This window comes from Schistocerca serialis, chromosome 1, assembly GCF_023864345.2.
Source record: "Schistocerca serialis cubense isolate TAMUIC-IGC-003099 chromosome 1, iqSchSeri2.2, whole genome shotgun sequence".
In the NCBI taxonomy this organism is placed as follows: Eukaryota; Metazoa; Arthropoda; class Insecta; order Orthoptera; family Acrididae; genus Schistocerca; species Schistocerca serialis.
In genome coordinates, this window is record NC_064638.1 from 278,418,403 (window position 1) to 278,431,882 (window position 13,480).

Here is a 13,480-nt window from a genome sequence, read left to right on the forward strand (position 1 = left end):
TGGTTTTTCTTGATTTCCAAAAAATTTCTGAATTGCTCTAGAAATGGTAATAAATATCTATTTCCGCCTATTTTCAACGTCAATGTGTAACAATCACTGACTGGCAGCAGGTGGCAGAACTAGTAGCAGAGGGTGTGTAAACCGTTTCAGGAGACAGCAAAAACACTGCATTCACTGTTGTAATGTAAAAACACTATGAGACCCAGACACCCCCAAACACATACATTTTTCATATTAGGTGCGTTGTGCTGCCACCTACTGCCAGGTACTCCATATCAGCAACCTCAGGAGTCATACATCATGAGAGAGCAGAATGTGGTACTCCACAGAACTCACAGACTTCGAATATAGTCACGTGAGTGGGTGTCACTTGTGTCATATGTCTGTACACAAGATTTCCGCACTCCTAAACACCCACAGGTCCACTGTTTCCGATGTGATAGTGAAGTGGAAATGTGAAAGGAGATGTACAGCACAAAAACGTACGCGCTGACTACATTTGTTGACTGACAGAGACCACCGATAGTTGTGAGAGTTGTAATGTGTAATAGGCAAACATCTATCCAGACCATCACACGGGAATTCCAGGCTGTTTCAGGATCCACTGCAGGTACTATGATAATTAGGTGGGAGGTAAGAAAATTAGGATTTCATGGTCAAGCGGCTGCTCATAAGCCACACATCACGCCGGTAAATGACAAATGTCGCCTCACTTGGTGTAAGGAGTGCAAACATTGCACGACTGAACAGTGGAAAAACGTAGTGTGGAGTGACGAATCGTGGTACAAAATTTGGCCATCCGATGGTGGGGTGTGGGTTTGGCGAATTCCCAGTGAACGTCATCTGCCAATGTGTGTAGTGCCAACAGTAAAATTCGGAAGTGGTGGTGTTGTGGTGTAGTAATGTTTTTCATGGAGGGGCCTTGCACCCCTAGACAGCACAGTCCTACATTGATGTTTTAAGCGTCTTCTTGCTTCCCATTGTTGAAAAGCAATTCGAGGATGGCGACTGCATCTTTCAACACAATCGAGAACCTGTTCACAATGCACGACCTGTGGAGGGGTGGTTCAAAATGGTTCAAATGACTCTGAGCACTTTGGGACTTAACTTCTGAGGTCATCAGTCCTGTAGAACTTAGAACTACTTAAACCTAACTAACCTAAGGACAGCACACACATACGAGGGCGGTTCAGAAAGTAACCTCCGATTGGTCACAGTGCGGGTTGTGGGGGGAGTAGCGACGCCATCTGTGCGTTCACGCACTCAACAGGTCAGTCGGCATCAAGCTGTGGTCGAGTGAACGTCGTACCTGCGCTAGTTTAGTTTTTGTGGCAGTTTGAAATGTGTGCTGCAATAGAAAACCCCGCCAAATGTGAAGTGCGTGCTGTCATAGGGTTTTTTACAGCCAAAGGATATTCTGCAGCAGCTATTCATCGTGAGCTTTGTGCCGTGTACGGACCAAGAGTTATGAGTGAAGGAGTTGTCCGTGAATGGGTACGTTTATTTAAAAGTGGACGAGAAAACGTTCATGATGAAGAGAGGAGTGGTAGACCATCATTGGTGACTGACGAACTCGTTCAGACAGTTGATGCAAAAGTTCGTGAAAATCGACGTTTCTCAATGTCGGAGTTGTCTACTGGTTTTCCACAGATTTCTAAGACTCTCTTGTACGAGTAAGTGACAGCAAGATTGGGTTACCGTAAGTTCTGTGCACGATGGGTGCCCAAAATTCTTACCGACCACCACAAAACTCAAAGAATGGCCTCTGCATTAGACTTTCTGTCACATTATGAGGACGAAGGAGAACCATTGTTAAACAGAATCGTGACCAGTGACGAAACCTGTATTAAGTACGTGAACCCTGAGACAAAAGAACAATCAAAGATGTGGCACATTCAAATTCGCCTACCAAACCAAGAAAAGCCTCGCAAGATTTTTCTGCCAGAAAACTGATGGCAACGGTGTTTTGGGATGCCAAAGGGATGTTGTTGGTTGAATTCATGGAACGTGGTACGACCATTAATCAAGACGTGTACTGTGAAACAATAAAAAAGTTACGACGGGCTATACAGAACAAACGCCGTGGTATGCTGACTTCCGGTATCGTTTTTTTGCACGATAACGCCCGTCCTCACTCTGCTCGCAGAACAACGGCCCTTCTTGAGTCCTTCAAGTGGGACGTTATCAACCATCCACCTTACAGCCCAGACCTGGCGCCAAGTGATTATCACCTCTTCATGTATTTGAAGAAATGGCTCGGGTCACAGCGGTTTAATGACGACAAAGAGCTCAAAGATGCGGTCACAGGCTGGCTCCAGGCACAAGCGGGTGATTTTTATGCAGAAGGAATTTCAAAGCTTGTGAAGAGATACGATAAGTGCCTCAATCGCTATGGAGACTATGTAGAAAAATAGTGCAAAGATGTAGTTGTAAGATGTATATATTAAAATATTTTTATTTAACTTCATGTATTTTTTAAATCAACCGGAGGTTACTTTCTGAACGGCCCTCGTACATGCCCGAGGGAGGATTTGAACCTGCGACTGTAGTGGTCGTGCAGTTCCAGACAGTAGTGCCCAGAACCGCTCGGCCACTCCGGCCGGCGAAGGGGTGGTTACATGACAATAACATCCCTGTATCGGACTGGTCTGCACAGAGTCCTGATCCGAATCCTATAAACACTTTTGGATGTTTTGGAATGCCGACTTCATGCCAGGCCTCAGCCACCATCACCGATCCCTCTCCTCAGTGCAGCACTCCATGAAGAATGGGCTGCCAGTCCCTAAGAAACCTTCCAGCACGTGATTGAATGTATGCCAGTGAGAGTGGAGGTTGTCATCAAGGCTAAGGGTGGGCCATTGCCATACTGAATTCCAGCATTACTGATTGAGGGCGCCACGAACTTGTAAGTAATTTTCAGCCAGGTGTCCGGATACTTTGATAAAATAGTGTATATCTGACATCCAGTAGGGGTTGCAGATGGAAGCATTTCTGAAAAATCTAAGTTTGCAAACTTTTGCACTTTGCTGTGGTTAAAATATACAATGCACGGCAAAATGCCATTATCCAAAATTAGGGCCAAAGCAACTGTGGTGCACCATGAGTCATAGATGACTGGGGCGAAGAACTGCTGCGGATATGTGTATGGGTGCATAGGCTTGCAACTCATTGCCCAAATGAACCAAAGGGCCCCAAACACTTTCTGCTCAATGAGCAGTCTGTGAATGTTGTTATGTATGGGCCTCCACAGCAGATGCCTGCTTCATGCTCCCATGCTGACTGCTATTCATTGGCGGCAAAGGCTGGAATTTGCATGCCAATAACGTAACTGGATGTACACTGAATTGCGACAGATGAGCTTTTCAGACGAATCACGTTGCACACTTCATCGGACAGGCGGCCATTGGCATTCATGGCATGAAAAGTCTGAAATCAAACACTTTGCGACAGTATCAGGAGGGTTCAGGCCAGAGGAGGGAGAGCTACGTTTTTGTGTCATTCCCTGGGTGGTCTCCTCATTCTGGAAGGCACAATGGATCAACACAAGTGTGCATCGATCACTATTAGCTACATCCATACCCACATGCAGTTTATTATTCCTCAGAACGATGGTGTCTACCAGCAAGATATTGTGACTTGTCCTGTAGCTTGCAGCGTGTATGTGTGGTTCGAAGAGTATCAGTACGAGTTTATCATACTCCCTTGGCCATGAAAGTTCTCACATTTAAAACCAATCGAGAATCTGTGGGAGCACCTCTACCAGGCTGTTTGCACCACGGATCCTCAGCCGAGAAACCTAACGCAGTTTGCCACAAGACTGTGGGCATGGCTTGACATCCTGACAGTACCTTCCAGAACCTCACTGACTCGATTCCTGCATGTCTTGCAGTGGTCTGCGGTGCAAAAAGTGATATTTTGGTTATTAACAATTTGTCACTTTAATGTGGTGGGACAGTATATTAACTGAATTGTTAACAGCTTATATAGCATGACCGACTTGCATAGTTGTGATACATCTACAATATCTAAACTACAAAGAATGCAAAAAGAATTCATGAACAAGCAACAACTTACTGTACACAATGACGAGCCAAAATAATATAACCATCCACTTAATTGTTTGTTGGTTCATCACTGGAATGGAATATGGTAACGATTCCACATGGCCTTGATTTTACAGTTTCTTTGTAGATTTATGAAGGTATGTGGCACCAGATGTCTACATACGGGGCTCATAATTAATGTGAATCGCGAGTTGGTGGTTTGTGGGTCTGGAGCTGGCACCTGATAGCATCCTAGATGAGTTCCATTGGATTCTGACGAAGCGAATTTGGTGGCCAAGACATCGACATATGTTCACAGTCATCTTCCTCACACCATTGTAGGACAATTTAGGTTTTGTGAGATTGGCAGTTATCCTGTTGGAAGATACCATGGCCGATGGGAAAAATATCAAGCATGAATGGATGCAGGTTATTTGAAATAATGTTCTTGTAGACAGCTGTCATAGTACCTTCGATTACTAGTAGGTGAATGTCCCTCATATCAGAACTGCCCCCACTGGCCTGCGTCTGTAATGTGGAGCATTGTTCGAGGAGCCATTTGCTAGATGACGGCGTACCCAACACGATTGTCGACCTGGTGCACCAAGAAACGTTACTCATCTGACCAGGCAACGCCTCATTGTTCAATAGTCCAATCTCGATAACACTATGCCTCAGCAGCCATAATTGATGATGTGATTGGGTGAAGAAGGTAACACATAGACATCCTCTTCTGCATAGTGCGCTGAAAGGTGTGTGGGGAAACACTTGTTCCTCCACTTACATTGTGCTCTGCCATCTGATCTGTCATAAATTTCCGTCTATGCAGGCTTGCAGAGCGGAGTGAGGCATGTAGATGCTCATGACAGTAGTACACAAGCAGTCGACCAGCTTCGCCATTTCTGAGACGCTCGTTCCGAGTGCTGGGCTACAACAGTCTGCCCTTTGTCCAAGTTTGTTATGACGCTTGATTTGACCTTCAGCAGCTCGCGTCACCATTAGAATGGCTTCTCATTAGCCTCTGCTCCCCTGTGTACGTTTTCACAGCATTGCTTGTTTAAAATGCGACCAGGCAGCATATAATCTTGCGGTGGGCGCCGGACGTAATGTTTTGGCTCATCAGTGCTTTTAAATTTCTTTGGTAGTACATTGTAGTACAGGAACACCCAAATGTTGGTTAACATTTGAGAAGGTTGATTGGTTGGTTGGTTGGTTTGGGGAAGGAGACCAGACAGCGTGGTCATCGGTCTCATCAGATTAGGGAAGGATGGGGAAGGAAGTCGGCCGTTCCCTTTCAGAGGAACCATCCCGGCATTTGCCTGGAGTGATTTAGGGAAATCACGGAAAACCTAAATCAGGATAGCCAGACGCGGGATTGAACCGTCGTCCTTCCGAATGCGAGTCCAGTGTGTAACCACTGCGCCACCTCTCCCGGTAACATTTGAGAATGCACTGATTGCACAGAGTTGTAAAACATGACACACATGCCTGAAATGACATGGGGTTTTATTCAAACCTAAAACGAATGCAAACACCAACCAACTGATGGCGCTGATGACGAAACCCATTTCACGTACCAAGGGTCTGCCAACACCCACAACTATAGAACCGTCGTGGAAACACCATTGCATGACGAGAAGATCACAGTGTGTGTGGATTTTCCACATCAGTCGAGATCGGACCCTTTTTCTTCGAGAAAATGTGGGGTGCTTTTCAAATTGTCAGTGGGATGGATGCGAGTTACGCCGATATGTGACAGAATGGCTGATTAACACCTGCTGTAAAGTACGACCTTGATGCAGGGTGATGCTCCCCCTCATATTGCTACAAGAGAGAAAGATCTCTTTTGCACCTAGTTTGCTGAGAATCGCGTGCTGAGCCACCATTTCCGTCATACCTGACGTCCCAGATCCCCAGACCTCAATTCGTGTGATTATTGGTTGGGGGGCTTACCTGAAGTCGCAAGCCTATCGTCATCGTCCGACCTCATTAGGTATGCTAAAAGACAACATGCAACGCAAATTCTCACAGTACCCACTGTTTTGCTGTTCTCAACATTGTCCTTCAACTACAGGTATTGTTGATGGAAAACGGCCGACATGTTGAGCATTTGTTATAAAGAATATCGTCTTTACTAAAAAATCATTTATTTTGCTAATAACTGCTTTTGTACCATATGACGAGACGTATTTCGGCCATTTTGTGCATCCTTTTCCTTTTCAATAAAACCCCATGTCATTTCAAGCATGTGTGTCAGTTTTTACCTATTTATATACATTATTCCGTGAAGTATTGAATTTCAAATGTTAACGGACTTTTGCGTCATCTTTTACATAGGTAAATGAATTTCAAAAACCGGACATGGCTGTCAAATGCATTTATATTTACAAAAGATGAGTAGTATAATATCTGTGTATAAGTACCAATATTATTTCCACAGATTACCAATAGTTCTGATATATCGTTGACATAGCTATCGGGCATTGCTGTACTAAGGATTAAGACATATTTCGGAGCCGGAGCTGTAGTTAAGTCTCTGTACAAAGCTTCCTTACAATTGCTGTGGACTGGGCGCAGCAGCTTCGCGCGCCTACCACAACCAATCACGTTACACGATTTTGTAAACGTCTCTATGGTAACGCCCCAGTGTTGCCGGAGCTGTAGAGACCGCCACTGTTTTCGCCTGCAGCCATTTGAGCTTCGTAGCAACAGCAATCTGACAACAGCAATGCCAACTGTCAGAGATCAGCTTACGCCGCCGATCTGACTACAGTAACTCTCTTCAGTACGCCGATTGCGTTCCTTTTCAGTCCTCGCAGAACGGAAACATCCTTACCAGTGCTGGGAATCAAATCTGACCTGTCTACACTCATCAGACACTGCAGCCACTCACTTACCGCTCAAGAAGACTTACCTATTCGTATTTTCGTAGTGCACGTAAATCGAGTCAGACTGATGTTAGGTTGATTCCTTAGGAGGGGCACGTCTACTCCACCTCTGTTTCTAACGACTTAGAAGAGACAATCTGCACATTCTTTCTCCTCTCATACATGTTCTGCAAGAGTTTTATCATGAAGTGCTATTTATAATGGTGATGATTCTTGGAGCAACACGTGAATAAATGTACACATGTCACCTGATCTAGCGGTTCACTTCTCATTTATGAGGCGGAATGTGGGTCAAACATTAAGTGGTATCGTGTTGCAAAGAAAATGCTATATTAAAGATAGATGCGTCCGTTAACATAATATCACAGTCCCTGAAAAGACATGGAGATTCGTCGAAATTAAGAATTTCCGGTTACTGTGGAAAAGTGTTTAACTTAGTTTGGAAAGTTACAAGGAGATGCGAGAGCCTATGAGAAACTTAATGTTGTTAGAGGAGTCTTCGTCCTATTCTACAATTAAAAACGTCATCTTGCTGTTCCCCATCTGAGACATTTTAATTAGTAACAATGTCATGCATGTTTATACTGCGGCAACACGTTTTCTCTTTTCGTGAGATAAATGTGAGCTCTTCCATCATTTGCTATAAAAATAAATAGTCTGATACGATAACTGCTGCGAACGTTTCACGATTTGAGCTGAAATTCCTACTGTGTGTAGTGTTGGTTTCCTTTAAAATAAAATTCGAGCACATTGTTGCGGTTTATGTTACCTGGTACTATGTACATACACGGATTCCCTTTCATTAAGTATTAAAAACAGCGACACTTCTACTTGAACACGTGTCGAAAATTTACCGGTTAGGAACGGTCCTCATTTGAAACATTGCGGTAATGACATGAGTTTAACGTAAATTTTATTTACGGAGAATGAACACACTTGTCGGGCTTGCGACCTACAAAATGTCAGATCTGTAACTACATGTAACGAGTTGTTTTTGCTTGTGTGACGAAACTAAATGTGCCGGTACTTTCCCAAGTCCCCGCGACAGTTTTACATCCATCACAGTTGCCTGCCTTTCATAAAGTTCATTTTTTTTGCAACGAGATTCCTACTGGCCTCATTAATACTTGGACATTCTGTGAAAATTCATTAGCTTGTTTTTATTTCTCATTTCTCTGTTAGTATCACTGTATTGGATTTAAATTCTAAATCGTTCGACAACTGTCTTACCGAGGCTGGCGGTTGTGTGTCAGCGCCAATAATACTGGGCAGTTTTTGCGTAAGGCGAAAGAAGAACGGCTGAACATAATTTCATTAGGCATATTAGGGTAAAAGTACGTTAGGCAAGGATCCGCGTCACGAAGAGTTAAGACGTCGCCATGCGGCACTGCAGACACCACGGTCGATAAGAACAGCAGACAGTCGCGTAGCTGAGCCACCGGATGCGCGCGCTCGCGGCTCTGCGCTTGTCGCATTGCAGGTGGGCGCCAGCCAATAGGAGCGCACCACTGCCTCTAGCCGCTGTTGCCGTTATAAAGGGGCGCGCCATTCGCTCGCGCGCATCCGGGCAGTGTAGACGTGTGTTAGCGAGAGCAGCGACGACTCAACCATGGCGGATCAGCTTACCGAGGAGCAGATCGCAGAGTTCAAAGAAGCCTTCTCTCTGTTCGACAAGGATGGTGACGGCACTATTACAACCAAGGAATTGGGAACTGTGATGCGTTCCCTCGGGCAGAATCCAACAGAAGCAGAACTCCAAGATATGATAAACGAAGTGGACGCTGATGGCAACGGTACAATCGACTTTCCAGAATTTCTCACCATGATGGCGCGCAAAATGAAGGATACGGACAGCGAGGAAGAAATCAGAGAAGCATTCCGCGTGTTCGACAAGGACGGAAACGGCTTCATCAGTGCCGCTGAATTGCGACACGTGATGACCAACCTGGGTGAGAAGCTCACCGATGAAGAAGTCGACGAGATGATCAGAGAAGCGGACATCGACGGTGACGGGCAGGTCAACTACGAGGAGTTCGTCACAATGATGACATCCAAGTGAAGTGCCGGCTTTGTGGTGCGGGAGAGGCGGGTTTTTCGGGACGCTTTACAGAGATAAAAACACTGCATTTCTGCTTTCCATTATGAACAAACGATACACTATGAAACAATGAACTGAGTAGAAGAACTCGTGTATTTAAATCGTCGTGTGATGAAGTGATAAACCAACGGATGAAACTAAATTTTTGTAAAAAAAATTGCCCTCGACCTTTACCCCCCTTATCACATCACCTACTTAACTATGAGGTTTGTTAATCATAATGTGTAATGTTACACTTAGGAGTGCATATTTGTGTTGTATAGTTTAAAGACTATTTCCTGCGTTGTGGACCTATTTTCCGGTCAAAAAGACAGTCTTCGTTTGTTAGTTTCGGCCCGGCCCGTCCGGGCCCAACTAGTTCTTATCGATTAGGTCTCCTACATTTTCCTGTGCGGCCTTCCTTCCACAGCATGTACAGAGTAGTAGTTATTCTAGGCAGATTTCAGACTTGGTTCGTTTTCCATATTTAGTGTCTGCAAAGTACCAAATCAGCAGCGACCTGTGGAGCATTTGGTGCGGCCTGCGGTGCTACTTGTGGAGGTGAGTCGCAGCTGATGTTTGTAACAATTTTATAGTGGAAGTACGTGTTGCTCGCTACGTCTTGCCACGTAAAAAGTTTTCCAGACATGCATATGTCTTTGTGGATTCTGATAAGATATTAATGGTTCTGATAGCCAAGACTGCATTCATTAAATGTTAAATGTAATAACGTAGTACAGTAGCTCAGCCTGTACACACTTTAATAGCCAACGCTATTGTGGGAAAGTTATTTTTAGTAGCGGTCGGCGTGGGCACTTGGATTCGGTTGCTGACGACAGTTTTTAGAAAGTTATGTGGTGTTAAAGTAGTGAACGCTTTCGCTCTTTAATTACGTATTTTGTTGAATACCTGTTGCTACTAACCTTTGCTGATCAAATTCAATAGCATTGTTTTTATTGTAACGTTCGTGTTTTCCAGGGTCTTCGAAATTGCAAGAAATACTGGGCTCTTCCAGAAGACCTTTTTGGGGTAGATGCGTACTACGTCTTCAAGATATTACGATGGTAGAGTATATATTTTTTTTCTACAGTCATCAATAAATTGACGATGCTTTTATTAACCTTGTTCATAAACAGTGAACATGTTTTGCACTATTCTTTCAATGTTTGTGTGGTGTAGTATTGTAAATGCCCCCGATTATCATCTTCTGTTTACTATGCGAATTGTTGACCAATACATTGGAGAGCAGAATGAGTTTTGTAAGATGGTTAAGCGGAACTGCTTAGTTTCGTAACTAAAATCTGCGAAGGAACTTTGTTATGAGTTGGCATGTTTTGACATATGTCATTACGCTTCATAATTGAGCTATATTTATTGCACACTAACATGGGCCGATTTTGATGACTACGTGAATAGAGCTTTTGCAGTAGTAATAGTGTTGTTCAGAATGATTGTCCTTGCTTGCTGTGTAGCTAAATTAGAATTTAGCAAATCTGTTGACGGGCTGTCATGCTGAAATAGTTGGATATTTCTTGACTTCAGTATTTGGCTTTAATTTCATAATAATTAGGTCGATGTTTTGTCATGAACTAATGGTTTGATTGTGGAAAGGCTTGGTTTTAGCCTCTGATGTGGTGACTGTTGCTGACACTCCTCTTGCACCATTCCCACTTTGATTTGAAATATCCAGAGTTCCTGTTTTCTCAGTCTGCAAATGCAGTGAAATTGGGGTACATAGCGAAACTGAAGATACCTAGTGTCATTTATCCAACGAATCTTGTTGAAGGGAAGAATAAAATAAACAAACATAGGTCTTAATTTCATAACCATTGTGAACATGTGACCATAATGTAAAGTTTGTTTGCAAGTATTATTTCAGGGATCTTGATTTCAAAACTTAGCATGCATTGGTGAAATGCTGATTGTGCAGATGTGAATCTTAAGAGTAGCAGTTATATTCCTCATCATGTGTTACTGCTCCTACACTTGTCTTTAGAATCACCTTTCTGAACACGTGAAAGTGAGTTACCATAATAAACAGCTGTGAAACCAGTAAAATTTGTAATTTACGAGAAATATTGTTGGTCTTGACATGGAATCAGTTACAAATAATAAAAAGATGGGCTTGTTTGCTAATGTGATTTTGTGTGTGTGTGTGTGTGTGTGTGTGTGTGTGTGTGTGTGGTAGCTGCTGTGTGGTAGCTGCTTTGTGAACTATTATAGTATAGTCTTACAAACATTTCTTCTTCAGTAATAGGAATAAGGTGTTTGATAAGCATAAATATTGAAACCTTTGAGCTGTTCTTATCTATTTCAGTTCCTTCTACACTGACAATTTTAAAGGTACTTGAAAAACAAATTCAATTTCATAGAATTGCCTGTATTACAATTTTAATATGTCATGTTGAACAGTTTGCATATGTATTAGGCTGCTATGTGTTGTTGACGGATAACTGAAATCTTTTTGTATTTGTTCATATGTGGAGTGGAGGAAGTTACCACACAGTTTAGAGAAGCTTTAAGATTTGTTATATACAGATTACTGTGATGAAATAGCAGCTTTGAAACTCCAGGTTGGAATATCGATAATACGAGGGAAAAGATTCAGCAAAGTCAGTCTCTCTCTCTCTCTCTCTCTCTCTCTCTCTCTCACTCACTCACTCACTCACTCACTCACTCACACACACACACACACACACACACACACACACACACACACACACACACCTTCCAATTGATGATTTATGTAAAAGCTATAATGAGTACAGTCTGTCTGTTGTGCCTGTCTGCAACGGGACAGATTCTTTATGGTCAGTAAGCAAATGTTGAAATATCACTTTGGTTGGTTTTAATGTCAGAGTAGGAAATGAGGCTTGCCTCCCTATTATATTGCTGGTGCTTTGCTTATGGCTTCTCATATTCAGGAACCTGATATTATGGAACTAACAGGTATTTCTCTTGTCAAAGTAAAATTGTTCAATCACCTTAAGTATTAATGTCTGATTACTTACAACTAATAATGCATCAGTGAAATTAAACAGCATTAATCAATGACTATTGCAGTGCAGTTGCACGTAGTATTCATTGCCGGGGTTGGTAGTAAGCGAAAGTACTATCTTCACAAGATCTGTAGCTCTGTTCATCCAGAACTGAGTTGTTAATACTGATTGAGTGAGTGGCATATGAATTGAGATGCAGGTGGGCGTTAATTAGCTTAAAGGTGCAAGTATCTGTAGAGGCAGTAAAGCATAAATGAACATCTAGGTCTGAGCTGTAAGATAGTTGTGATGGAGTTTTATCCTGCAGAAGATACTGTGGCTAAGTGCGGGAAAACATTTCTCTGCATGTAATTCTGCCTTTCATATGTAAATACTGACCACTGCATGTCTTAGATTTCAACAGATTTATTTTCACTACTTACGGGTGTGGTGTTGATTTAAGAACACAGCTTTTCTGTACAGATGTGGCTTTGTGCCTTATGTATGAGCAATTCGTGTTAAATGTTGAGCTTGAATTGAAATTTTTCAGGTATTTTTGCCAGTATTCTTCACTTTGCTGGATTGGATAGCACTAAACATGTTACTGATAAGTTCTTTCCTTCTTTTCAGCACAGCAGTCATCGAAGAATTGTCTCTGCACAAGCTGTTGGTTCAGTCTGTGGTCTCCAAAATTTGCTGTAGCTGGTTTAAAATTGTGATGTTTTGACTTAATCTGTAAACATTCCAAATAATTTTCATTCATTCATTAATTTTAATACTAAATACATGACGTTAGTATGTATATTATACTGTTATTTAATTTTAAAGAAATGTTAATAAATTTAAGTGTTTAAAACTGCTGGGGTTCAATAATTAATCCCCATACCCAAAAATGCTGTTTCTGGTGAAAATCTTAAGTTGCTTTAATGAAAGTAGTAGGTCAGCTGTGGTTTTTCCAGTGTTTACTAGAAATTGGGCAAACTGGTCATTCTAAATCTTGGTAGTTGGTTCAAATATTCTATTAGAAAAAATTTAAACTTTGAGTTGCTATCACAAACTTTTGACCACCGTTTTCTTTTAACGGTGATCTAAGTGTTTCTTAATGTTGGCATGCTTTATTGATCTGTGAAATTGAAAAAATAAGAAATGGGTTGGGGGTTCATGAAAACTACAGCTGTGATTAGTAGTGAAGTTGAACTGACAAATATTTTTTAAGGGAATTACAAGAAATCGTGCCATATAAAAACTTGCGTAAGGATTTCAATAGTTTGTCTTCTGAGTTTGATTGTGATAATTTGCCGTTTGGGATACTGTATGTTGAAATGTTCTAATAGTTTGTTCAGGTTTTAGTTTCTACACCTTAGCAATGCAGAAAATTTTGATGGTTATTTATGGCTAAATTATTGATGAGAATGATATTTCAAAATCACTTGCACTAATGTTCAAATTATTTTACCACAAGGAATATTTGTTGGAGGCAACAGTAAAATTACA

At 42.1% G+C, this 13,480-nt stretch overlaps 1 protein-coding gene across 2 annotated transcripts; it reads left to right on the top strand.

Annotated features, from left to right (window-relative positions):
- The first annotated feature begins 8,465 nt into the window (after nt 1–8,465).
- On the top strand, nt 8,466–12,842 carry LOC126468160 (calmodulin). 2 transcript variants are annotated; one of them, XM_050096528.1, is made up of 3 exons: nt 8,466–9,569; nt 9,987–10,072; nt 12,617–12,842. In XM_050096528.1, exon 1 carries the CDS (start codon nt 8,541–8,543, stop codon nt 8,988–8,990), a length of 450 nt encoding a protein of 149 aa, XP_049952485.1. In that variant the 5' UTR covers nt 8,466–8,540; the 3' UTR covers nt 8,991–9,569; nt 9,987–10,072; nt 12,617–12,842. The 2 variants fall into 2 exon arrangements, with proteins under 2 accessions (XP_049952485.1, XP_049952486.1); XM_050096529.1 differs by having other exon boundaries at nt 12,622–12,842.
- Nucleotides 12,843–13,480: the final 638 nt, after the last annotated feature.